The sequence below is a fragment of the Alternaria rosae genome, assembly GCF_020736505.1.
Source record: "Alternaria rosae strain MPI-PUGE-AT-0040 chromosome Unknown BKA58scaffold_3, whole genome shotgun sequence".
Taxonomy (NCBI): domain Eukaryota; kingdom Fungi; phylum Ascomycota; class Dothideomycetes; order Pleosporales; family Pleosporaceae; genus Alternaria; species Alternaria rosae.
The window spans coordinates 2,236,449-2,261,791 of NW_025763572.1; the positions used below are offsets into that span (position 1 = coordinate 2,236,449).

A 25,343-nucleotide genomic window follows, 5' to 3' on the forward strand; every position below is an offset into this window, starting at 1 on the left:
ATTTCAGGAAAGGCGATCCGAAGAGACGCCGAAGACGTTCAAAGCAGCGAAACGTCGGCGGAGACGGTCTCCAATTGGCTCAAACCTCGGTGGTCCTCCAACACGACGTCAACTGCATGCGGGGCATCGCGCTTACCCCTCACTGCTGTGCTCGACTCCGAAGAACGACTAGTCGACTGACAATGATTGGAGATGCGATACCGGTGGCAGACATCGGGGTCCATGAAATGGCAGGCAGGAGCGCTTTGTTCCTTTGTAATCAAAACATCAACATCGCCGCTGGCTATTGAGACTCAGCATCAAACCTAGCAATTCAAGACTATATTGGAGGAAACACAGTTGGCCCCTCTAAATTCACACCGTGAGGCGCAGTCTATCAAACCTCTCATCATGGGCAGACTAGATGGCAAAGTCGCCATCGTAACCGGTAAATCGCACCCTCACCATTCCTCTCATGTCTTACTAACCACCTCATCAGGCGGTGGTTCAGGCTTCGGCGCTGGAATCTCAAAAGGCATGGCCTCTGAAGGTGCCAAAGTCCTCGTTTGTGACATCAACCAGTCAGGCGGCGAAGCAACGGCCGCCACAAACCCTTCCTCTCTCGCCTTCCACAAGATGGACGTGACCAAAACCTCGGACTGGAAAGCCACTGTCTCGGCTTGTATCGATAAGTTTGGGCGCTGCGACATACTTGTAAATAACGCAGGGTGGTCGTATACCAATAAACCCACGTCGACGGTCACAGAGGACGAGTTTGACAAGGTCTTCGATGTCAATGTCAAAGGTGCGTTGAGCTGTTAGTGGATGGGATGACATTCTGACAACCCGACAAGGTGTATATCTTGGCTGCAATGCCTGGGTTGATCAAGCTATCGAGCGCAAAGAAGGAGGTGTGATCATCAACATTGCGAGTGTTGGGGCCACGCGGCCAAGGCCTGGCTTAGTCTGGTACAACGCGAGTAAAGGCGCGATTTGGAATGTAAGTCATCTCCTAACCTGTCTCCATTTTTCCTCGGTATTGCAATGACTTACACACTCTTCAGGCAACAAAAGGCCTCGCGGCAGAGTACGGTCCCCATCAGATTCGTGTCGTGTCTATCTGTCCCCTGGTTACCGGAACGGGTCTCTTTTCTGCCTTTACAGGAATGGAAGATACACCAGAGAACAGGACGAAGTTCACATCCAATGTGCCTATGGGAAGGATCGGTGAAGTGGACGACGTGGTGAATGCGTGTATTTTCATGGCAAGCAAAGAGGCTGGCTTCATTACGGGTGTTAATCTGGAAGTGGATGGTGGACGGTGTATCTAAACCAGCCTCGTTACAGAGAAGATAATCAGAAATAAGCCATCTCGATCAACCATCCGTAGGAACGGCTCCAAAACGCTGTCATATCTCGTGAATCTGGGCCTAGCCGTCCATATACACATCCTCACCCTCCCTGTCCTCTTCACCCTCTTCATCATCGTCATCGTCATCGCCATCCACACTGTCATCATGCCCCTCCATTTCATCCCCGTAATCCTCCTGAACTTCGTCATCCTCGTCCTCATCCTCATAGTCCCATGCCTCATCCGTCTCAAGCAACTCCTCAATCTCCCTCCTCCGCCTAGCCTCATCACTATCCCCATCTACTCCATCCACCAGCGCGTTCTGCACAAAAGCACCCTTTCTGTCCTCTTTACTCAGAGCGATCTCTCTGTCAACCTCCACAGCCCAGCCTTCCCAGATGGCACCCCTCTGAGTCGTCGTCATCCTTCCTCTACTAGCCCTCCACCTCTTTGTCAGTTCTCGTTCCCTCGCCACGGGAGAATTCATAACCATCATCTCATAAGCCTGCTTCGCCTTCTCATAGGCAGCATGATGCGATATTGAAGGACCTCTATTCGGTGCTGCGTAGCTCTCCAGTACGGTGTAGTGACCCTTTCGCACTCTGTCTTGTGCATTGGCCCACACACCCAAAGGTAGAAAGACCGCGCGATTCAGTGTGATCTTCCCACTCTTGGGGTGTGTGTATCCAAGGAGAAAAGCGTCAGTCTCGGCTAACCCATTGTCGCCTAGCCTCAGTCCGCCGGGACCGATGGTGTTTGCGGGTACGAGGATCTTGGGCAGATAGATTTGCACGGGAATACCGCGGTGAGATGTAGTAAAGGGAGAGGTGGCTAGTAGACTTGGTGCGAAGGATGAGAGAGGAGAACCTGGTGGTCGAAGGTTAAGTGGAGATGGAGCAGTGCGCTGCATAGTCGCCTGAGGAGGAGCCAGTAAAGAATTGAGAGAGAGCTGTTGGCGCTGCTGAGTAGATCTACCCTGATCAACTCCTCTGCTAAGACTTGGCAGGTCTGGTGCGCGTGGTAGGGGTGGCCCAGCATTTGGAAGTCGCTGACCATAGCTAGTGGCATGACCCTGTGTCTCTTGAGCAGCCGCGAGGCGCTGTGCAAACGCCGGTGGTGGTGCATGATCAGCGCGTCCTAATGGCGTCGGCCAAGATGACGTGTAAGACTGCTGAGACAGGTTTGGTGGGTGAGTAGTAGGCTGGAACCAAAGAGGGGGAAGACCCGGCGGAGCCACCGAAGGAAGAGCCCTATATCCAGATGGAGAATGATGCTGATGTTCAAATCCAGGTGGTAGCGGGGGTCGAGCATAAGGACCGAAGCCTCCTTGGAAGGCCCTAGGCAGTTGGTGTTGAGAAGGTAGCTGCAGTCCAGATACAGTAATATCTGGAGCTTGAGACACCGCAGGAACATGCGATTGAGGATAAGGATGGGAGCTTTGCACACTAGCTTCTCCAGCTTGGGCATTCTGCTGGGACATCACTCGACTCACAGCCAGACTCACCTGCTGCTTAAGCATCCCTATCATTTGGTCTGTGCGATTTGGAGTGACATCCCGCATGAGCGCAGCAACAGGTGGCAGTGTCTGTTCTGTAGTAGGAGCAGCTTCTGTAGTAGGTAGAGCGACATAGCTGGAGTGGTGTCGCTGGTGGGGGAACAAGGTGGTGTCGGGAATGAACGTATCTCGAGGTTGAGTCGAGGTCATCGCAGGCGGTGGACGTGGTAGCGGTGGTAGAGATGGACGAGGGGGCGTTGCGGGCGATGGAAATGAGGGTCTAGGCAGCAGACGCATTCTGGCCCTTGGGGCATTCATGTCATCGTCTGAATCTTCATCGGTACTCCCATTGCCGTCGTTGTTGTTCCGCCTACCGCCGTCAAAGTTGCGTGAAGAATGTGGAATCGATGGGAAACTACTACGCGCGAACATTTCTTGCAAACCCGCTCTGTCTCTTGCACCTCGGAACAGCCTGCTCTTCATCTTACCCACAAGTGGTGTAGGAACGATATTGATCCTTTGCTGTCCCTCATCTTTGGTCTGTTGGATCTTGCGCAAGATCCCGTCAGTCACATCCGGGCGATGGGCGTGAATGGCCGTGGTAGGGATGAGAGGGACACCCGATGGACCTCGGGGAGCAGCACTACGCGCAGCAAATTGAGCCTCATCCGCCAATTTACTGCTGATGGAAATTTCCAACTGCTTTGCCCTATGTTGCTCCTTGAGCGAAGTGAAGACCTGCGCAAGCTTTGCGTCCTTCTCGTAGTTCTTGAGGCCGCCTGCTTCCACGAGCGGTGGCGTCTCTTGCAGGCTCATTGTCTGATCTCGGTGGTAGTCTCTCATGTTCTGTGGGGTAACTCCTGCTTCTACGAGTAAGAAGAAAGCGCGTTGTCGTGATTTGAAACAAGCCTCGTAATACTTGGCTCGCTTGTACTGGTCTCGAGGGATGTTGATAAGAGGCGGCAGGGGCTCGTCTAGCTTTGGGGGCTGTATGCCGAAGTGTACTTCGCGGTACTTCAGACGTTCGCTTTCTTCTGTCTTGCGTTCGAGTGCCGCTAGGTCGGGCTTTTGTCGCATCTGAGTGGTTGTGTCACCGCCTTGTCCGTCTTTCCCGCCGTCTTGGGTGGCACCTCTTGCTTGATTCATTTCCTTCTTGACTGCCTGAGGGACAAGAAACGGATGATATTCAAAGTCCCACAAACTTGGAATCTCGCCATGTAGAGCCGCCTTCAGAGCCTTTCCGTCTCCTTCGTAAAAGTCGATCCACCTGTAAAGAAACTCGATGAAGTTGGGTACCACTGTGCTGTCGATCTGCACGATATCGACCAGAATGCGCAACATGTCCTCCTCGTGCAAGAGATCGGGATCTATACAGCGAGCATGCAGAGTCATCGGGGGCGCGTTGCTCGCCGGTTTCGGCGCGGTAGGGGTGTTCGGCTGGCCCAAGTCAAGACGAGGCCTCTTTGCTGATTGCGGTGCCGCGAGGGATTGGCGAGCCGCTGTTTGATTCACTTCCCACTGCACGCACCACGTCCATAGCTCCTTGCCCGTCTCCAACGCCTTGCGCTCAGTGAAGTCCTGGAGAAGCGCGAAGAAAACGTCGTGGTTCGTGTCCATTCGGTAGGTGATGGCGTGAGACTTGTACTGCTCATAAGGTACGAGAGTAGGTAGCGGCTCGACGTTGCCAACAACATCTTGTAGCTCGAGATAGCGCTCGTCGAACAGGTCCATAACCTTGCCATGGGACGCCATGGTTGCGCAGGCGGTTGCGTTGTTGTTCAAGACGAAACCAAAGTGTTGTGATGTTGCTGGGTGAGAAGTGAGAGGGGAGCTAGGCAAACGCGCGGTGCTGCCATGCGGACGCAAACGAACAATATCAGCGAGGAACGTGGGGAGCAGCTTGAAACTCGAGGACTGAGATCACGGGATGACGCAACGAAAGAGATAGTGCACAAGCAGCCTACCGTGCTACTCGGAAAATCTATGCTGGTCGTATTGCAAGCCCGAATATTTGTACAGTCGCCAGAGGGGTATCGTCGCAATCGTGCCATAGCGCCGCCTTCACTTGCTCCTAGTATACACGCGCGAACACACGCTCATTTGCTGCTCTCCCTGATCTTCTGCATAATGGCGCTCGCCCTGTCCTCGGCCTCTTCCCGTACTCTCCGCCAATCGGTTGTGTAGACCTTCTTCACGCCCTCCTCGAGGCTTCTGTTCCAGCGGTCTTTGGCCATCTCGGCTAGCCCGACAGGTGCTTCCCGACTTGTAGGCTCTGGTTCTGGCTTCTTGGGCTCGTAGAATTCGGTCAGGACTTGGCGTTGCTGTCGTAGGAGCGCGGCTTGTGTTATGCGGTTCTGTGTGTGTAGGGAGATGCTGAGATAGAGAACGCCTGTGGTGAGTGTGACGCCTCCGAGCTGCACAAATTAGCTGGTATCATTGCAAGAGATTGGCAGCACTTACGAAGCCCGTGATGAAGCCCATGGTTACGCTGGAGATGGGTCAAGATGTGCGCGAAGATGACGTGCACGGGTGCTTTTGCTGGATGCGTCGGGGGCCAATGGCTGGGCGGACAGATGTGCTGCGTCCACTTGCTATCCCTCTATCGGCGTGAGGGGCTGTCGAGGGCGAAAACACGAGAATGTCCAGGTGGTGGAAAGTTGACTCGGGTGTGAGGTCAGCGGAACCGCGCGATGGCCTGCCAGGATTATTCCGTCCCAAAGCGGCAACATGTCCAAGATCCGTTGAACGCTGCTAGCGCCGCTTCCTCGTCCATCGGCCCATCCCCTCACACTCCACCTGGGCAACCTCTCCCTGCAACCATGCTTTTTCTCCCACAAGCCCTTGATTCCATCGGCATCGTGCCCATATCATGTTCCGTCGTCGCGCAATCTGAACGGATACCATCAGTTTTACGTCCGGTGTGCTTGCGCATATGTCCTCGCGACTCCTCACGCTAGACTATGCACCTTCAAGCGTGTGCATGGCCAGGTAGCAACTGCACTTCCCAGGGTTCATATGCACATGTTTTTCGCGGGGTTCCCAGTGGTACGTAGGGAACTGCCGTACCTACACACCATCACAGAGTGGTTGCACACAAGCTTGGCAGATCTACTTAAGAGCGTCCAATGCCTACATGACAGCTGCACATTGGAAATCCTCAGCCCAATCAATACAATCGCGACAAGTGAGAATGGCACTAAACGAACTTGTGCAAGTGCCTTCTGCAACCAACATCCTTCTTCTGCTTGCAGTATATTGGGTTGTGTGGATCGTCTATTGTCGCACACTACACCCACTTGCACGTGTGCCGGGCCCGTTATGGCCTGCCATCTCGCGAACGTGGTTCAGGTGCACACGCTCCAACAATCTTGCGGTACGAGAAATGCTAATAGCTGAGTAGTAAGAACCCCTTCAACTTTGCTTTCCTGTGGCCATAGGGGACTTGCAACCACTGCTTTTAATCACCAGCTCGAGAAGTAGCTTGTTCAAAAGCCAACTATGCTAACACAGAACTCGCCAACAGTGTACCGGATGTTTCTCGGTGATTTTGAGGTCGCCCAACGCGAGCTACATGAGCAGTATGGCCCTCTTATACGCATCGCTCCAAACGAAGTTAGCTCCAGTGATCCGGACGCGATATCACTCATCTACACTACCCAGAAACCTTTGACCAAGACTGACTGGTAAGTCGCGCTTACAGGTACCATACGCACGCTGTGTATGACTGCTAAATCGGCAGGTATGTTTCTTTTCGCCCACGAGGTATCAGCGAGCACGCAGACCTCTTCACCGAGACAGACGAAGAGAAGCATGCCAAGTATCGCCGGATCGTTCAGCCTGCTTATCAGATGGTCAGCGTTCTGAAGCATCAAGGTGCGATCGATGATTGTACAAACTTGTTGAAAATGAGACTGGACAAATTCGCCAAAGCAAACGAAGAGGTAGACCTGGGGCTTTGGCTCGAACTATTTGCTCATGATGTAATTGGGCACATCCTTTTCGGCCAATCTTTCGGTTTCTTGGAGAAAGGTACACATGTGGATTCCTTTATTGAATCTGTACACAACGCTGCCCCGCTTCTTGGTGTCATTACTGCGGCACCGACCTACATGCGCAGCATCATCATGCTAGCAGCCATGTGTGTTCCTAGCACTTTGAAGCAGTTCAAAGCCGTGCAAGCTACCGTGGTGGAAGCTAAACGCCAGACACAACTTCAACTACAACGCTCGGCGGAAGCGGACGATCAGAGTCAAGACATCCTTTCTCAGCTCCTACGTAAAGTGGGGCAGAAAGATAGTGAAGCTTGGTTCACACACAAAGAAGTCACATTGGAGTCTTGGGCTGGTATCATGGCCGGCGCTGATTCTGTCGCCATCAACTTAAGGGCAGTTTTATACTACCTTATGAGAACACCCCATGCCATGTCTAAAGCGACCCAGGAACTACAGACTCAGCAACACCTTCTTAGCACACCTGTCAGCTTCGCAGAATCAACGAAGCACCTACCGTATATCAGTGCGTGCATTAAGGAAGCCTCTCGCCTATTTCCAAGTACCGGATTCAACATGAGTCGTATAGCTCCTGCACAGGGTGTAACCCTGTCTGGCGTCTACATTCCGGCTGGATATCACGTCGGCGTCAATCCACAGACAGTACAATACGACAAGAAGCTCTTTGGGGAAGACGCTTTGGAGTTCCGACCAGAGCGCTGGCTAGAGAGTGAGGCCAGAAAATTGGAGATGGAAAGGGGGATGCTACTGTTCGGTGCAGGAACGAGGACATGTATCGGAAAGAACGTAAGTTTTCTATGAGAGATGGACTGTACTAGGGTCACGTCTATTGTTGGTATACTGATCACACATCTTCCTTAGGTTGCCTTGGCGGAAATTCACAAACTCATCCCAGAGCTCCTCCGCTGTTTCGACATGCATATGGCTCATGATCGACCCTGGAGGACGTGGAATGCTGGGTTCGTGAGGCAAAGTGATGTCATAGTGAGGCTTGCTGTACGCTAGGGGTGGAACGTATCCTTTCCTCCAGCTTTGAAACTAGGGAGACTTCTCGGAGTATTTGTATTCTTTCGCTCCTACATTCATTACATGGTCAGTCGGCAGCTACGCGACCTAGCTTACAGTTTCATTTGGTATGCGACACGAGAGTTGAAAGGCCAGAGTGTCCAATTGAACGCATAACTACATGGCTTTCGTTTCCTAGAACACTCCAGGTCTATAAGCATTCTCTGCGCTTTATCGTTCCATGTGATACTCTATGATCCACCAATGATATCTGCTGTGTTGGTCGGCTTTCCTTCAGCCCCCGTCTTGTCCGCACCACTATCGCGGTACTGATCCAGCGAAGGCGTGTCGGCATAGCACATCTTCATAAAGCTCTCAGGGTAGCGTCCACCGCTAATCTCTGCCTCTTCACACGCCTTGCGAATCTTCTGTTCCTCCTCCGTACTTAGCTCAACCTTCAGACTCCCGACGTTCTCCTCCAGGCGCTCAGGCTTGGTAGTGCCCGGGATGGGGAAGATGTCGTTACCCTGTGCCATCAACCACGCCAGTGTCAACTGACCGGGCGTAACACCTTTCTCCTTTGCAATCTCAGTGATGCTGTCCACGAGCCTAAGGTTTTTGGGGAAGTTCTCGGCACTGAAGCGGGGCGCATAGCGACGGAAGTCGCCTTCCTCAAAGTCGTCTGGGCTCTTGATGGCGCCAGTCAACATGCCGCGACTGAGAGGCGAGTAGGCTACAACCGCCACACCAAGCTCGCGGCACGTCTTCAGTAGATCAATCTGCTTGCTCTCGATCTCCAGCGCAAAGGGGGAGTATTCGACCTGTACGGCGGATATGGGATGGACCTTGTGCGCTCTTCGTAGAGTCTCAGAGCTAACTTCTGACAGGCCGAGATACTTTACTTTCTTGAGATTGACAAGGTCGGCCATGGCTTGCACAGTGAGTTCGATCGGCGTCTTCTGGTCGACACGGTGACAGTAGTAAAGGTCGACATGCTCGACTCCGAGACGCTGAAGAGACTTCTCGATGGCTACCTTGACCTAAAAGTGCGTTTGCGAAGTCAGTTCATGTCTCAATTTCAGGTCGTACAGCATATTACTGACGTGTTCTGGAGAAGTGTCGATCGTGCCGGTCGAGTTCTTGAAAGCAAACTTGGTAGCAAGGAAGATATCCTCGCGCTTCTCGGGGTTGGCCTTAAACCACTGTCCTATCAAGTCTTCGTTGTCGCCGTAACTAGACCAGCTATTAGCTGTTGCCGGGCCCGATACTTTGCTAGCCATACACATCAGAAGAGTCCCAGAAGCGTTCGCCTATCTTGTGGGCCAAGTCAAGCATTGCCAAACGCTCGGAGTCTGGCTTCGGTTTTCCGTAAAAGGAGGACAAGCCCATGAGACCGAATCCCAGGCGGTTGACTTGAGGGCCATCGCGACCAAGAGGTGCAGTGGGTAGAGACATTGTAGTATCGGGTAATGAGGTTTGGTTCAGCTGGAAGACAGACTGCTGTGCAATCCGACTGAGAAGGACTTGGTTTTAAGAGTGAAATAGGCACTGGAACGGACTAAGTAGGATGAGCTTAATTATCGGGTACCTGTTGGGTCCTTTCATTGCAATGACGCTGGTATCCCGCCTGCATTGACCTCGCTTGCCACTAACTTCTTAACCCCGCTATGCATGAGATCATACCTAGGTATCTGCCACGAGTACTGTCGCTTCATATCCCGTTGGAATGTAGTACCCCAACAGATACTGAAGTCTAGGGGCCGAATTTATAAGCGATTTGTTTGTTCGTCCGAAGAATTGAGTATCGTGAATCTTCCGCTCTGGAGTCGGCGGAGCAAGACGGAGATAAGCCACCAGAACTCCGGTCAGGTCGAGAACTACCATTGCTGAAGCCTAAAGGAGATACCAGGTGGTCCGGAGTGAAGCATCAGACCTCTAGAGTGTATGTGACGTGTTGCACGTCATGTCGCGTGGCATCAAGGTCTCTCATGCGTCGCGGCGGGCGAGAAGGTTCATTTCCCAAAGTTCCTGCCAAGCTACCCGATGACCAAGTTAGCGTCCGTCAAACTTCACTACATCACACCTCCCCACCAATGCATACCCTGGTACCTTCTTTATAATGCGGCCACCATGCTTACGCGACACGGACGTTCAGCCTCAGATGTTCTGCTTGAGCACTGACGCCTTCTGATGATCTAGTAAAGGTAGCACATTATGACCGCCGAAGTACGCGACCTCAAGCCCCTCAACATCAGACCCGTCCAACATCAAGTCCACGACCCGCTCAAGATAGACCCCTTCGCCTTCGATCACCGCGATGACACTATCCACGTCCTCCTATGCGCTTCAGGTTCTGTTGCGACCATCAAGATACCGAACATGATCAACGCGCTTGCGAAACATGCGAACGTACGAATACGGCTCATCTTCACGGCTGCGGCAACCAACTTCTTGCAAGGCCAGAGCGGGGAACAGCCTTCGATAGAAGAAATAGAGGCGTTACCGAACGTGGACGGGGTATACTTTGACGAAGACGAGTGGAGAGAGCCATGGATCCGAGGCAACAAGATCCTCCACATTGAGCTGCGGCGATGGGCAGACATCATGGTCATTGCACCCTTAAGTGCTGATCTACTCGCCAAGATCACACTGGGCTGGTCAGATAACCTCCTGCTATCGGTCGCGCGCGCATGGGATACCACAGGCCTGATCGACCCAGTGAGGAGCATACCAGGCGTGCAATGGCCGCAAGAAGATATCGGCATACAGAAGAAGAGGATCCTAGTCGCTCCGAGCATGAATACCGCCATGTGGTTCCAGCCTATCACAAAGAGACAGGTGCATGTACTGGAAGAAGAGTGGGGAGTAAAGAACGGAGGCTGGTATGAGGTACTGCAACCTATGGAGAAAGAGCTGGCTTGCGGAGATATCGGTGGCGGCGCAATGAAAGATTGGAGGGAGATTGTGGAGGTTGTGGAGCAGCGGCTAGGCTTGCTGCCATGATAGCTTCTCACTTTCGCGCTTGTACGATTTGAGGCCCTACTGCTATAAAAAAATCCTAACATTTATGCCAGGAATTCGAGCTCCATCGCCCTACGCTATCGCATACATACGCGAGCACAGAATAGCGCAATACGAGAGAGGGGCATACTGCTTCACATCTATTTCGACTCTATGCGTATAGACGTCATCACATGAACAAAAAGATGGCGTACACCAAAGACCAAAAAGACAGAACTTAGATAGGTGCCCCTCTCACGCAACCCATGCTGACAGCCTCCTTAATCTCCTTAACCAGACCACGTCTGTGCTGTCTCGCTTCTGTCTTTGTCGATGCTCGAATCGGCGACCTTGACCTGGCGAGCTGAATAGGCGATGCTCAGCGGCGCCAGGTCGGATTCGAGTCTTGATGAATAACGAATGGAATTCAACGTCTTTATATTAGAGGCTGCCAGGTATACTAGATTAGAGGTAAGGAAAGCCATGTTGCAATGTTGATAGTGACGTTGACGAGCGTTGAGCGTTTGTTGTGGTGGTCGGTGTTGCGAAAACTGAGATCTGCGTTCACATGGTGACGAGGACCAAACGAGACTGAAACTAGAGCAATGAGAGCGCGATGTCGTCATTTCCGCGCCTTCAATCCATGGATTGTAGTACTGTTCTCGATCCCAACATCGTGAACAGTCAACCCGACGATTACCGCTAATAGATTGACATGGCGCCCAGTGAGTTCACAGTAAACTCAGGTGGTCCAGTCTCCCCGAGCGCTGTGCACTCGAACTCTGTCCTTGCAACCTTGAAGTCGTCGGTAAGTGATTGCTTCTCTTAACTTGGTCTCTGATTCTGACATGTGGACAGATACAAAACACGAAAGCAAAGCTCAGGGCTCTCCGGCCAACCAGGCTACCGAAGTTTACCAGACCAGGAACGAGAAGTAAGACGGTGGACGAGCGAGAGCGTCTTCAACGAACAGCACACCGACTTTCCGTCATCGAAGAGCCTGCTACTGGCCCCAATGCCTCCTCCTCAAGCGACGAACTGCGAAGCGACCCCGTAGCGTCTTCGTTCCTGTCCAACGGCTCCTATTCCAATCCTTCGCTGACAGCGCGCGACTTCGAAGTCGGCGGTACGCTTGGTCGTGGGAAATTTGGGCGCGTGTACCTCGCCCGTCATCTTGTGACCGATTACGTGTGCGCTCTCAAGATCATATCAAAGGCCCAGGCTACCACACAAGAAGAGGAGAAGTTTATACGCCGCGAGCTAGAGATCCACCAAAACCTTGCGCATAAGAATATCTTGAAGCTACTGGCCTGGTTTCACGACGACGAATCGATATATCTTGTGCTTGAATTTGCTCCCGGCGGCAGTCTTTACTCGAAGATGAACAAGCAGCCCGAGGGCAAATTCACAGAACACAAAACTGCCATCTACATCGCTCAACTCACATCCGCACTGCGCTACATGCACAACAAGAACATCATGCACCGCGACATCAAGCATGAGAATATACTACTTGGATTCCACGGCGATATCAAGCTTGCTGACTTTGGATACTCTATACACTCAGAGTCAGGGTTCCGATCAACGGTGTGCGGCACATTAGATTACCTAAGCCCTGAGGTTGCGGTCATGACGCTCAAACCCGAGATGAGCAGAGGATGGTACACGAAGGCAATCGATCATTGGAGTCTGGGCGTCTTGATGTACGAGCTTCTTGTAGGTAAGCCGCCATTCGAGATGAAAGACGTGAAGAGCACACAGGAGAAGATTGCGAATTTTGAGGGCAAAGGTATCAAGTTCCCAGGACATGTCAGCGAGCGCGCGGAAGAGCTGATTCGCGAGGTGAGTGAGACACGCTCGCTATACATGTGCTCATAAAGAGGCCTACTGACTTCGCTGCAGTTGCTCAACCTGGATGCTGGGAAGCGGATGAGTCTTGATGATGTTATGACACACCCATGGATCGTTAGCCACGTCGCAAACTCGGTTCGGTCAGGCATACGGCCATTTGATCAGCTGCTTCAGCATGGTGCTTGAGGGCCTGAAGAGGCGTTGGAAGCTCGTTACAGCTGGGGGCCGAATTGTACATCTGGTGTCCTTGGTCTGCCACACGTCGATCTCGTATTTGACGGGCCGAATATGTCGGTTGCCTGATCTCGGGTGGAGGTAAGGTAGGCATACTACAGCTTCTGAGCTCTCTTGCACCTCGGGAGGCAGCCTCATAAGCCATGTACTATGCACTGTCTCAAAGTTTGCGCCGACCGGTAGGGAATCGGGACTAGTGCTGGCGGATCCGGGTGAGCATCAGGAGGCACTTATCCACGAACGGTATGCCGTTGAATTTGTAGTCTACCTCAAGATGATACATCGAGCATGCCGTATACATAAGCCTTCTGCCATGAGGCAAATCCGATTCGTCATGTTTATAAATGTGGTAATTGACATAATGCTTGAACTAAGTGCAAGACATGAGAAGGACGTGTCACACGTGATAGGCTTGGCATGACTTCAGGGGCATGATTCCATGTCACAGAACAACAATATCCGTCCACCACTCTCAACACCTGAACATTTCACATCTTCGAAAACTCCGGCCGTTCTCGCAGCTCATCATACTTTATCGAGGATGCGTCTGGTGGACCCTGACCGGTGGACGCAATAGCTCTCATCGCTCGCCTAACCATGCGAGCGTCATGCTGCATTGGGAATTCGTCCGCGCCTCACCCTCAATGCTGCATGCTACTGTGCCATGCTTGGCGCGCTACTGCTGTGCGGTGGCATACCAGCAAAAAGAGACATGAAGATGCGAGAAAAAGCTCTTGCACTTAGCGTTTGACGGTCTCATTGGCGGTTGGACTCGCCTATGGTTTCGCGCAATTCCAATCCACGTCCCTCAGTAAACGCCTCGATGCGCATGCGTGTTTGAGCCAAGACGAGCTGATGCGCCCGCAATGCGCTTTGCAATGGCTCGCATTATTCCATGGTGCAGAGATGGGCTGTGAACGCCGGATGGGCGGTGCATAGATCGCAGCAAAGCGATGTCTATTGGTAGGCTGTAGATTTTCAGCCCTACTAACAAGCTAGCTAACTCAAAGACGGATGTCGGTTGCGGAGATCCTGGCGCTATCACTCATCCATGGGATTGCGGCTCAGGCCTCCCGAGAGCCTAGACCGATGAGGGTAAAGCACCTCAGGGTGCGCCTTTGCTTCGTTTATACTCCTATATCAGGTAGGCACCATCCTGCTGCCTTTCAGCTGAGACATCACCAGCTTTTGGGATTCCCAACATTTTGGCCGTCACTTCCCTCTCGGCCGCGTGCGTCTCCTACCGCTTTGTTGAGCTGTTTACTTTGTTTTACTCACTGCTCGAGCGTTGTCCAATAATCCTTTTTATTTATTTGGACGAGATCGGCCTCGAGACCAACACACATCATTATGCTGAAGAGTACCCTACTCTTAGCTTCGACAGCACTCGTTGCAGCGCAATCTTCCTCCTCTGAGCCATGTGCGAGTGTTGCGTCACAGCTCGGAGAATCGACGAGCACAAGTATCGACGCACAGGTCGCGTTTGACTGTCTGGATTCAGTCCCTGTTGACGTCCAAGGAAACTCCCAGCTTATCGATGAGTTGAAGCAGCTTTGGCAGTTCCAGTCTGAGCTCGTATGGCTGAAGAAACCTGGCGACGATTGGGAATTTGGAGCTCTGGACATTGAAGCCGAACTGGACAACGTAAAGAACAACCTTGATTCTTTCTCCAGTGAATATGCGGTTCAACTCGCCATCCAAAACATCACTATCCGGACCGGAAATTTCCATTTCAACTACCGGCCTGATATACTTCAGGTATTCTCATTCTTCAGACAGGCCAACGTTGCCTCTATTTCCGAGGACGGCAAAGCGCTTCCAAAGCTCTATTTGGCTGATGATGTTGCAAGTGTAGCTGAGGGTAGCTCAGATGTTTCCGAGATCACGGAAATCAATGGTCAGAACCCGTACGACTTCCTTCAGTCTGTTTCCTGGTCACAGTACATCGACTCTGATGGACTACTCAACAACATGCTGTCAAAGGGAGACACAGATAACGCTGGCGCGTTTATGGAGCAAAGGAAATACGACGGCCCTAGCACCGATATCACTTGGGCGAATGGCTCTACAGCTTCCATTGCCAACGGAGCTTCTACAGATCGCAGCTTCGTTGGCATAACTGATGGGCAATCTTTCTTTGATGCCTTCTGCATCGGTTCAAGCGACTCACCTTTCTCTGCTAGCACAAAGGGTGTTTCTGACCTCTCCGATGTCGCTCTTCCAAAACCCAAGCTACCTGCTGCTATCAACCATATCATTGCACCTAGTGCTCCCGGTCCAGTCCCTCGAATCCCTATGGGCGTAAACCACCGCCGCAACAAACGACAAACGATGTCACTCTCCCCTGGGACCTATGCAGAGAACATAGTTGCAGCAGACTCTAATGGAGTTGTTGCTGGAGCTTTTCTCAGTGGCGAGGGTTATTCGGATATAGCGGTCCTGAAGATCATATCTTTCAGTAACCCGAGTAGCGACTTGACCGAAAGTGAATTCGGTACCGAGTTCCAGGTAAGTCATTGTTATACAGCATGCACACAAGACACAAACTGACATCATCTTCTCCGCCATGTAGAAAACCGTTTCTGACTTCCTCAGTCAATGCATGAGCGAGAACAAGCAGAAACTCATCATCGATCTACGCGAGAACGGTGGCGGCAGCACAAATCTACTTCTCGACACTTTCATGCAGCTGTTCCCCGAAATGGAGCCTTTCTCCGGACAACGATACAGGGCTACCGATGCCTTTGTCAAGATTGGCGATGCGGTCAACGAGATCAGAAGTGATTCCGTCAAGGCTAGCAGGTATGCGTCATTGCTCGAAGAGAGCATCGAAGAGAGCTACATGTATAGGTATTGGTCATGGTGGCACTTCCGCAATGCTGATGGTGCCGACTTCAATGGATGGGATGACTTCAACGGTCCCGTCGAATTGAACGGCGACTCATACACGAAGACGATGCGGTACAACTATACCGATCAAGTGTCCATCCTCCCCGAAGGCTGGTATTTCACGAACGGGACACGCCCCACCCCATTCAATGCGTCTAACGTCGTCATGTACACCGATGCCCTATGTGGTTCATCTTGCGCTTCTTTCCATGAAGAGCTCAAGAATATCGCCGGCGTGAAAGCCGTGACAGTCGGTGGCCGCCCACAGAACAAGCCCATCCAGACTGTGACCGGATCCAAGGGTGGTGGTAAGTAACTTCTTTGTAGACTTTGCACATGAGACTTGCGCTGACATTATACACCGCCCTTTAGAAGTAACGCCACTGTTATACTGGCAACAGTACGCCGAAGTCGCATTGAACATAAGCACCGCCCTCTCCCTATCCTCCTACTCTGACAATGACGCCACCCTCTCCGCTGTCGCCAACGTTCCGCAAGTACTTACACGCGCTGGAGACCAAGCATCGCGCCTTCAGTCCCAGGACCAGGTCCGAAAAGGTGATGCTTCTGGAACGCCTCTGCAGTACATCTACGAAGCCAGTGACTGCAAGATCTTCTACACTGCGACAACCTACGCTGATCCTGACGCTGCTTGGAAGCAAGCCTGGGACGCCTTCCAGGATGACAGCAAGTGTGTGGAAGGCTCTACGGGGCATGCGAGTTCCATCTCCGGAGGGTTCAAGGCATTTGGTCCGGGGGAGCTCAAGGCGGAGGACCAGCCCAAAGGAAGTAAAGGCGGAAGCGGAGGTGAAGGTGGGGATGACGAAAGCGCTGCGAGCATTGCAGGAGCGAGTGGCTTGGTCATTACAGTTGCTGCTATCGTCAGCGCTATGATGCTGTAGAAAAACTGTGATATTTCCGCCGTCGGGTTTTATCACCCATCACACCTAATACATTCTTCTCAGCATTTGATATATCATACTGTTCTTTGTGCCATGAGGAAGAGACCACGACGCCTTTTCGGATGAGCGTCAAGTGTAACAGAAAGCGAGACCAAGTTGAGTTTGCGATTGATCCTATAATACCAACCAACACCCATGTCCCCGTCCCACCATTATATAACCCGGGGTATATCGTCATTTATCGTACTTCACGTTCCGTTTCCAGTCATGCCTAATTGGGTCGCAACACAACATCTCCAACACAAAGCACCATGTTCTTGAAAAACCTTCTCCACTCCAATGGATCTCCACTAGCTTTGACAAACCTCACCTCCCAGTAGGCGCTTCCATCATAGACCGCCTTCTCGATGACGATATGGCCGTTCAAGCCTTGTCGTCGCCCATCCGCCATCTTTACCCGTATGGAGGCTGTACCCGCTCTCTCTGCTTCCTCAATCTGCGTCTCAGTGAAGGAGGGTGAAGGAACACCTAGCCGATGTAAAGCTGTAAGGAGGAGAGGCAAGAGTAGACCAAGGTTATGGGGAGAGATGAAACGTGCCAGGGAATAGGATGGAAGGATATCGGCAAACTTTCGAGCTGCTTGCGTAAAGGTCAGAGGCACACCTGGAGTTGAGCTAAATTGTGTCATGGATGGGTCCTGCGATAGCATGTCCTGTGTCGATGAGGGAAGCTGAGATAAACAGGGCGTAGAAGTCATGTTGATAGGACGATTGTCGGGTATCGTAACAGGTTGCGAGGCGGAAATTCCGTCGTGAGAGGCGAGACGTGGGGGTCGCTCCCAGTCGAAGGGTGTTTCTGCCGATGGAGTTTCGGGTTGTGTGGAAGAGAGGAAGTGTACAGCGCTTGAGCGACGAGGGTCTGTATCAGTGTCTATGTCCATCGCATCGCCATGTTCTTCTGCGTCTTGCGAGCATCCCCGTTGTGACTGCGTTGGCGGTCTCGTAAAATCAATTCGTAGTTGCGACAACATCTGTGTCGCCAATCCTACTGGATTTGCATTGCGTCCGCTTGCAGTCAAGTAGGGGTTCTTGCGTGTACACCAGGGATGTGTGCGTATCTCATCAAGAGTAAAGCGCTCCTTTGGGTCGACCTTCAGCATGCCGCGGAGTAGACTGAGTAGCTCCGCTGGGATGTTGCTCCAGAGTTCATCAGTAGTGTGTCCCCCGGTTTCGACGTATTCCTTGAACTCTGCGGAACGCTTGGTTGGCTCGTCCCAAGGGGTGTTGCCGACGAGGAGGACGAAGAGCACAATACCGCAACTCCAAACATCGCAGATGTTCGCCGCGTAGCCGGTGTCTAGCATGTCGGCCCTCTTGCTCCGCCTCCCTGATACGATTTCCGGAGCGATGTACGGCGGCGAGCCACATACAGTATTGCAGAGCCGCAACTGCCCGTCCTTCTTGAACAATGCTGCCAATCCGAAATCGGAGAGTTTGAGATCCCCCTCGGCGCTCAGCAACACGTTCTCAGGTTTGATGTCTCGATGCGCAACACCCATGCTGTGCATATATGTCACCGCGTTGACCAGTTGCGTGAAGTAAAGATGCGCAATGTCTTCGCCCACACCTTCGTCCGCCTCGATCTTGTCGAACAAGTCTCCGCCCTCGGCCAGCTCCATGGCGATCCACGTCCATAACGCATCCTCCCCGGACCCCAGGCAGTGTATGATGTTCTGGTGCTTCCCGAGATGTGTGTGTAAGACGACCTCCATCTTGATTTGTTTCGGAGTGAGGCGGCCGGTCTTGAGGGCATGTTCTTTATTGATGAATTTGATCGCAATGACAGGTTTGGGCGAGTTGTGCGGGACGGCCTTGCGGATGCTGGAGATCTACTGTTAGCGAGTGACTCCCAACACTCGACAGGAAGAGATTGCAACGTACGAGGCATATGCGCCTTGCCCGATTGTCTTGCTCACGAGCCGGAAGGGCAGGTTTGTAGGCAGAGGAGCCATCTGGCTGTTGGGCGGCGCTGGGCCCATGGTGTCGAAGAATAAAGGTGTGTGCGGGGGAGCGAGTTGACAGCGAGCGAGGACAGAGGCTCTGAGATGCGCAAATGGGATCAGGTAGTATTCTGTGATGTTGACTGTACGCTGATGCCTAATCACTGGTATCACAACAGCCTCGACGATCGCGTCAGACCCGAAAACAGAGCGCACGGACTGGATGCCACGCGCAACGCGAACACGCCAGCTCACGTGGTCGCGACGCTTCTAAGGCTTGTCTCTTGTCAACCGATCTGCCTCGGCCCAAGATACCGCATGCCGAAACCTTCTTTCCACTCAAGCCTTCCGCCCTATCTCCTTAGCCCCAGGACGTCATTGCCTTCCTACCCCGAATATGGCATCAAATCCCGCGATTCCCGCGAGACACAAGCCTTCTTCGTTGCAAGCCACAAATACCTCGGCTCGCATAAGCATGCTCGAAGGAGAAGGTGTACCTGTCGATCGTAGCTACGCGTCGTCCATGAGCAGAATCGGAGTACGCGGATCTAGACATTTGGCGCTACAAGCGATGACTAGCCATGCATGGCATCGACGGCGGAGCGAGTGAAGACCCTGCCCACCAAAGCCAGTGGTATGTCTTTCTGTACATGAGTGTCCTTTCATCGACGCAGAGCAGACGTGCAGATTGTACACTGCTCCTTCACAATTGCCAGAACCTCTACGCTACCTGCGCATGTCCGACTTTACCTGTACAGGTGAGAAACTTCCCGTCGCCCTCTCACGTTACACTTCATGAGTAATCTGTGGAGTAAGCTTAGCGCCACTGCCATTCGAGTTTCTTCTTTCATCCAGCAACGCTTGCAAAACTTACCACATCCTCGGGACCGAGTGCACGTTTTCTGCCACCCAGCATCACCATGTGGCATTCAAAACTTTAACTACACAATGCAGGGTCCCCCCTTTCCACACTGGACAGAAAAGGATGCTCCTTGACTTGTCAGAGTATTCATGTGGACAAAACGCAACCACCTGCCATATACATCAAATGCGAGACGCAACCACGGCCGTTAGAGACGGAATTTGTCATCAGCACTCCATGTACATTCCCCTGCATCATATGCATCCGACCGAAGAGGCCACGACGGCGGAGTACACCAAACTTCATGGGAACTGCGCCGTTTGTTCTAAGAAAACCCTATCTGGCAAGCCTAATCTGCAACCCACTGAAAGCCACTGCACGGCTATATGCGGTCGGAGATGCACGACGGTCACCGGCCCGAGAGGGTTGCTCCGAAGTCGAGTAGCAAACGCTGACTATGCAGCAGAAGGTGCAGATGGCTGACGTACTCAGCAAGTACCGGCGTTTTGATCGCGTCTGATGCATATGCCTTGTAGATCTGAGCTCGGCATCGAGGCATCAGCACCCGACACTTATATTACGGTAGGAAAAGACAACAAAGGCTTGGCTCACCGTGTTACCACGTCGCTGGCATCGCCGTTACGCACCCTGCATTCTCCCTGATAGTATGACAGTTCTCACTCCTTGAACCTTATCACCGCATGAACGCCCCATCTCACGTACACCTTCCGTTCATTCGATTCCCGGGGCTTTTACCGAAAGCGAGTCCCGAAAACGACTCTCGGCACCCTGCTCCGATGCGTAGCCTTGCCCTCCGCCAAACAGCTCCCCCGGTCTTCCTCCGCACCAACCACAGACCCCGGAGCACATCGCTTGCGCTAGCAACGCACCACACCTTTGGTGATCTCCATCGATGTCACCAGCCTACCAGCAAAACCCACAGAAGTAGCTTTCGGAGTTAACTTCAGAGACCCCTAGCATTTTCGCTGATCAACATGATTCACAAAGTCCGATCAAGTCTTGCGTCCTGACTTCTGACAGACGATGAGGCAGGGTATGTTCGGTCATACTTCCGCGAAGGTATCTGATATGTTGGATCACAGGGGATAGCGCCAGAGGGTGCTAAAGAGTTTGGGCTCAGACTTGCAAAGGCGTGGTGGATGTTTTCACGAGGGCGGTGCGCATGTCTATGAATGCGGAAGCTCAGGGTCCAGCGATGCAGGCATGCCGTGACGTGCCACTATTGAGATGATTAGTTGCGTTGACGTCGTTACCAGCCATAAGACAGAAAATGTAGTATCGTTATGAGTTCTTCTATAGCATGAGGGTATCATCGGAAGCCTCCTATTAGGGTGCACTAGGGTTCAGTTCGCATTGCATCGTCCGTCCGATGCGCATCAAGTGCCTTCGTCTGTCGTACGGGTGCCTTCCCCACATCCAACATCATGGGTACCCTTCCTCAACCTTAACTGACAAAAGACTCGGCAAGAGAATTGTGGCTATGTCGACCCAATCATCCTCATGGAGACTCTCGCTTGCCGGAAGGTGTAAAGGTTACGGGAATAACAGCCAGGATACAGTCGCGCGTAGTTGCCCAAAATCAGTTATCTGGGCAGCCAACTACGATTTTCAGTCTCAAACTCTCGTATCGGTCGGGGAAAAGAAGAAGAAGAAATCAGGTTCCAGCTTTGGTTGTTGGAAGCGTTCCGTGACGAGTGCTCGCAGATCGCCATCCCGCTATGACCGCCTAGGTGAAGAAAGAAAAAGAAAAGACAATCAAGGTAAACAGAAGGTCGAGTAGGTCCAAGGAAAGAGGAACGATTCCACAAACGACCACCCGATGCTAATGTTTTGGCCCGGAACCCCAAAAACGCCGCAGTCTATGACTCGATGCAATGGAGTAGGAGAAGAGGTCGATGAGCCGGAAGAAAAACGCATCAAGAAAGTGATGCCAGCTATCCAAGGAAGGCGATCAGGCCTGAGATGGTTCAGCGCTCGCATGTCGTCGTCGTTTCATCTTGCGGAGAGATTCAGAATCGGTCGTGAAAGTGGCGCGATATTCATTCTATGATCGGGTGGCAGTGGGCGAAGCAACATAGGCGGATGCAGCGGCGGCATCAAGACCACGGAGCTGAGGGCCGTACTTGGCATGCTTGACGAATTTGGGCACAGAGTCCTGATGTGAGATTAGCAACGTGTCACAAATCTAGATGTGGTAGGTAGCACGTACGCTAGACATCAGCTTGAAGATGGACTGCTGAGCCTTTTCGAATAAGGAGGCGACCTCGTTAAGACTCTGCAACATGGCTGCATCGTCGCCAACGGCACGAGTCATGCGTGTAGCCAGCTGTGTACGAAGACTATGGTCGATGTTGAGCTCATTGGGTGAGCCGGGAGCCAGGAAAGCATTGTACAGACCTGGGATTGATTAGAGATTGTTCGCACATTGGACAGTGTTGAGTCTTACCGTATGCGGCAGCAAGCGTCTCCCGGATTGTCTCAACCTTGTTATCACCCTTGTCGTTGATAGCGTCCCGATATTGCTTGTTGAACTGCTGGACCTCAAGGTAGAAAGAGAGATTCTCCTCGCACATGGTTTCCTTGAGGAACTCGCGGTACAAGAGACGCCATGAAGGGTTACGAATAATAACGTTGGTACGGTTGCTGTTGGAATCGCGGGCAACGCCATCTCTTGACTTGACTGCTACATCTCCGCCTGATGGGATTTCCTCGAGGAGCCAGCCGGCGACGCGCTCGCCGTGATTGGTGATGTAGTAGTGCACCTGCTTTGAAGGTTGGAACTGGTGTTCTGAGTTGCGAGGATCAACTGGGGCAATGAGCTTGAGCTGCAAGAATAGCGAGCCAACCTCGATAGCTTCACGGGGGTCAACCATAGTTGAGCAGTCCATCAACCACTGTGCGGCGTTGCGTCCGTTGAAGGTGTACTCAAACTGGCGCTGTGAGGTGGGTCGGTGTTTGACAAGCTTAACCCCGATATCACACTTTGAGAACTCATGTATCGAGTCAGAATCCGACTGGGTCTCGTTGGCAGTGGTGCCAATAAAGCGACGAAAGATGATCTCAACGGTCTGTTCATCGTGATGAAGCTTGTCGGTCTCAGTGTTGCGTTCAAGTACGACCAGTTGTCTCGGATTTCTGTTAGACTCAATGACAGCCTTGACGTGAGCTGAAGCGATGCCATTGCGTGTACAAAAGCGCTCCAGAATGTGAATGCCCTTGGGCGTAAGTTGCCAGACCGAGCTCTTGTTCATGAAATCCGTCTTGCCTTCTACTGACTCAACAAATTTAGCCTCGAGAAATTTCTGGCAAACGGAGCGAGCCATTTCCTTGGCCATTGAGAAGGTGGTCGTAGTGGTCGTCGTCACGACACGTGACGAGTCCTTGGGGTCTGGCATACGATTGGACTGAGAGAATTTGAGGGATCCAAGATTGGTAATTGCTTCATCCGATGTAAAGGTGAAGTCGATCATCCTAAAGCGAACGCGGTGTGCTGTGAGGGGAAGCGAAACCATAAGCGTCGAGAAGAGGTCCTTGAAGTCCTGAATTGATGTGTTAGCTAAATTCATGTCCATGCTCAAAATTTGGTACTGCTATAGCAGCGAATACGGGAAGTTCCAAGGCACAAGGCAGGTGTCAGACTGCGGGCGCATTTCCAGCGTGTGTCATTCCCGATGCAATTCCAAATTGGTCCCAAAAAGCACGCAGTAAATCCAGTACTACAACAAACCTCCGCGATTCCATAGACAAGTGAATATCTCGGGAACATGGAATATTGCTCGTCGCAGCTTATCGCCCAGTGGTTCTTCAGGCTTCAAAAGGGTGGCTCCTTTACTCTTTGGTTGGCCTCTGGAAGTGGATCATAGTGGTTACTGTGACCGACTTCCCAAGCTTTCCCCCATGTGGTCGCTGTTGTCTCGTAGGAATAGAATCTACTAGAGACTCCGGCTCCATGGGATGTGACGGAGGTAACAAAATTATGGGCTTCAAAAAGTTGCTGAATGGTTGTACTCACCCTCGTAAAGGGCCGCTCATCGTCGGTCATGCGGAGTAACCGCGAACTTGTTTGGTGCATCTTGTCGGGCTTGCCTGCTCTCGGCCTGTCTGGCAAACGGTGTGTGTTTTCCGCCTCTTCAGCTATGACGTCGCCGTCGTCGTAGGGGCTGGCGGGCTCGCGTGCGGGAGAAAGATCGGGCCCACGCGCAAGAGACTGTGAGGAGCGTGGTGCACCTGTAGCGTAAAAGGGCGATTCGGCGGGGCTCTTTGTGGTAGATGGCGTCCTGCTCAATTCGCGGCTGCCTTTGCGGAGGAGAGGGAAGCGGGAGAGGGTGTAGCGTCTCGCGTGGTTGATGGCACGGGAGGAAGGCGGGGGCGGGCTGCTCTTGCTCGCTGAAGAAGTTGCGGAAGGTGCGTCTGAGCCCGCGGAGGCAGGTGCAATAGGCAGTCGGTCTGTGTCGTGGTGGTGCTGGTCGTCGGGTCGGGGGTGGAGGGGCTCGCTGGTGGGAGGGCTCAGGCTGTCAGGCACAGAGGAGACAGACACAGTCAAGGGGAGAAGAGATGTCGTCTGGAAGGGCATGCCGAGCAGAAGATGGTCGCGGAGAATCAAATCGCGGACCTCACTGAAGGGCGATGTGTGGGTACCCTAGCTGGGATTGGCCTTCACAGTCTGGGGGTCCGTGACCACTGAGTCTTCTGCCGCTTGAACAGTCCTCACACCGCCCTCCTAAGACAGCTAAGATGGCCTAGCATGGCGCCGAATTAGCCCTGAAGCTGGGCCATGACAAAGGCACTAACCGCAGCGGCCTCCTAGTCGCATACGAGACACATGGCGGCGTGCACGGCCACCAACGCATGGGAATAAAGTACTTGGCCAAGGGCTTCCACGAGGCATCCCTGCCCTCTGCCGCCCCCTGTCTACGGTGAGACGCTGCCGATGACTAGGTGTACTGAGCGCCGCACGCCGACAAAGGGGACCGGCCGCTACCATGGGCCCGCCGGAAGAGGCTCGCTGCGACAACTTGGACGTCTCCAGCGCGCGGCGAGCAGCTGCATGCACACGGTGGTGGGCGACGATGGCGCCTGCTGCTCCCATTGCAGTCAGCCACCACGCGAGACAAAGCGCTCAAAGGGGACGACGTTGCTGCATGTCTGCGTCTGCACGCAAGACCGGTACAGCCAGTGGTACGCGCATCCTGTTGTGTCTCTGTGCTCTGTTGAGAGAGGCTGCTGCCACAGTATGGCCTGACGCAGACTGCTGCCCCTTCCACAAACCTGTCCCAGAGCATCGACATGTGTCACGCCGCCGCCCCAGGCAGCAAAGCGCCGTTGCGCAGACACAGCAGCCTCTTACATACCAGCGACACCCAGGTTTCGCATCTGCACCGCCGTTTGTTCACCTCCTGGCGGGACCCGTTTTCGCGTAACGTTCTGGTGGCGACCGATACCACGAACTGGTCGTACTGTGCCACGGCGAGCTGCCAGCTGCCAATCGCCGCACTGCTTTTGTGTGGAACACGTCGCCGTTGCTGAGAGGCCCGGAGGTTTGCTGCTGAGGCCCAAAACGTGGAATGCACGTTGCACCCTTGCCTGGCAGGTCAGCATGGCTGCGTTCCTCGACATGCAGGAGGTGCTGCGTTTGTCGGACGCACTCAAATCGCTGACGGCATCTTTGTCAAATCTCGCGACGCTGCACTGCAAGCAACCATGTCCGCGCGTCATCATGTGTAAAGAGGCTCGGCAGATCTACAT

At 52.9% G+C, this 25,343-nt stretch overlaps 11 protein-coding genes across 11 annotated transcripts; 5 read left to right on the forward strand and 6 right to left on the reverse strand.

The window, feature by feature from the left end:
- Positions 1-281: 281 nt before the first annotated feature.
- BKA58DRAFT_130874 (3-ketoacyl-reductase-like protein) lies at positions 282-1,360 on the forward strand. Its single transcript, XM_046164382.1, has 4 exons — positions 282-427; positions 479-784; positions 834-979; positions 1,044-1,360. The coding sequence occupies exons 1-4, from the start codon at positions 391-393 to the stop codon at positions 1,308-1,310; spliced, it is 756 nt and encodes a 251-aa protein (XP_046027863.1). The 5' UTR covers positions 282-390; the 3' UTR covers positions 1,311-1,360.
- Positions 1,361-1,409: 49 nt separating this feature from the next.
- On the reverse strand, positions 1,410-4,577 carry BKA58DRAFT_311630 (uncharacterized protein; the record flags this gene model as incomplete). The annotated part of the gene is made up of 2 exons (XM_046167340.1): positions 1,410-2,667; positions 2,989-4,577. 2 exons carry the CDS (start codon positions 4,575-4,577, stop codon positions 1,410-1,412), a joined length of 2,847 nt encoding a protein of 948 aa, XP_046027864.1.
- Positions 4,578-4,921: 344 nt separating this feature from the next.
- BKA58DRAFT_437848 (uncharacterized protein) lies at positions 4,922-5,306 on the reverse strand (the record flags this gene model as incomplete). Its single annotated transcript, XM_046173527.1, has 2 exons — positions 4,922-5,239; positions 5,286-5,306. 2 exons carry the CDS (start codon positions 5,304-5,306, stop codon positions 4,922-4,924), a joined length of 339 nt encoding a protein of 112 aa, XP_046027865.1.
- Positions 5,307-6,015: 709 nt separating this feature from the next.
- Positions 6,016-7,840, forward strand: BKA58DRAFT_357477 (pisatin demethylase; the record flags this gene model as incomplete). Its single annotated transcript, XM_046168685.1, has 4 exons — positions 6,016-6,127; positions 6,349-6,508; positions 6,565-7,621; positions 7,697-7,840. The coding sequence occupies 4 exons, from the start codon at positions 6,016-6,018 to the stop codon at positions 7,838-7,840; spliced, it is 1,473 nt and encodes a 490-aa protein (XP_046027866.1).
- A 23-nt stretch (positions 7,841-7,863) lies between these two features.
- Positions 7,864-9,403, reverse strand: BKA58DRAFT_130933 (aldo/keto reductase). Its single transcript, XM_046164384.1, has 3 exons — positions 9,123-9,403; positions 8,944-9,073; positions 7,864-8,880 (listed from the first exon to the last, which is right to left on the reverse strand). The coding sequence occupies exons 1-3, from the start codon at positions 9,293-9,295 to the stop codon at positions 8,092-8,094; spliced, it is 1,092 nt and encodes a 363-aa protein (XP_046027867.1). The 5' UTR covers positions 9,296-9,403; the 3' UTR covers positions 7,864-8,091.
- A 489-nt stretch (positions 9,404-9,892) lies between these two features.
- BKA58DRAFT_130941 (flavoprotein) lies at positions 9,893-11,199 on the forward strand. The gene is made up of 2 exons (XM_046164385.1): positions 9,893-10,864; positions 10,915-11,199. Exon 1 carries the CDS (start codon positions 10,055-10,057, stop codon positions 10,841-10,843), a length of 789 nt encoding a protein of 262 aa, XP_046027868.1. The 5' UTR covers positions 9,893-10,054; the 3' UTR covers positions 10,844-10,864; positions 10,915-11,199.
- Positions 11,200-11,555: 356 nt separating this feature from the next.
- On the forward strand, positions 11,556-12,877 carry BKA58DRAFT_437852 (kinase-like domain-containing protein; the record flags this gene model as incomplete). Its single annotated transcript, XM_046173528.1, has 3 exons — positions 11,556-11,648; positions 11,699-12,682; positions 12,743-12,877. 3 exons carry the CDS (start codon positions 11,556-11,558, stop codon positions 12,875-12,877), a joined length of 1,212 nt encoding a protein of 403 aa, XP_046027869.1.
- Positions 12,878-14,275: 1,398 nt separating this feature from the next.
- BKA58DRAFT_437853 (uncharacterized protein) lies at positions 14,276-16,716 on the forward strand (the record flags this gene model as incomplete). Its single annotated transcript, XM_046173529.1, has 3 exons — positions 14,276-15,433; positions 15,498-16,122; positions 16,187-16,716. 3 exons carry the CDS (start codon positions 14,276-14,278, stop codon positions 16,714-16,716), a joined length of 2,313 nt encoding a protein of 770 aa, XP_046027870.1.
- Positions 16,717-16,858: 142 nt separating this feature from the next.
- Positions 16,859-19,025, reverse strand: BKA58DRAFT_130909 (kinase-like domain-containing protein). The gene is made up of 2 exons (XM_046164383.1): positions 18,657-19,025; positions 16,859-18,596 (listed from the first exon to the last, which is right to left on the reverse strand). Exons 1-2 carry the CDS (start codon positions 18,752-18,754, stop codon positions 16,988-16,990), a joined length of 1,707 nt encoding a protein of 568 aa, XP_046027871.1. The 5' UTR covers positions 18,755-19,025; the 3' UTR covers positions 16,859-16,987.
- A 2,485-nt stretch (positions 19,026-21,510) lies between these two features.
- Positions 21,511-23,289, reverse strand: BKA58DRAFT_130965 (regulator of G protein signaling domain-containing protein). The gene is made up of 3 exons (XM_046164386.1): positions 22,045-23,289; positions 21,808-21,995; positions 21,511-21,753 (listed from the first exon to the last, which is right to left on the reverse strand). Exons 1-3 carry the CDS (start codon positions 23,168-23,170, stop codon positions 21,643-21,645), a joined length of 1,425 nt encoding a protein of 474 aa, XP_046027872.1. The 5' UTR covers positions 23,171-23,289; the 3' UTR covers positions 21,511-21,642.
- BKA58DRAFT_380672 (uncharacterized protein) lies at positions 23,116-24,240 on the reverse strand. The gene has a single exon (XM_046169926.1). It carries the CDS (start codon positions 24,169-24,171, stop codon positions 23,410-23,412), a length of 762 nt encoding a protein of 253 aa, XP_046027873.1. The 5' UTR covers positions 24,172-24,240; the 3' UTR covers positions 23,116-23,409.
- Positions 24,241-25,343: the final 1,103 nt, after the last annotated feature.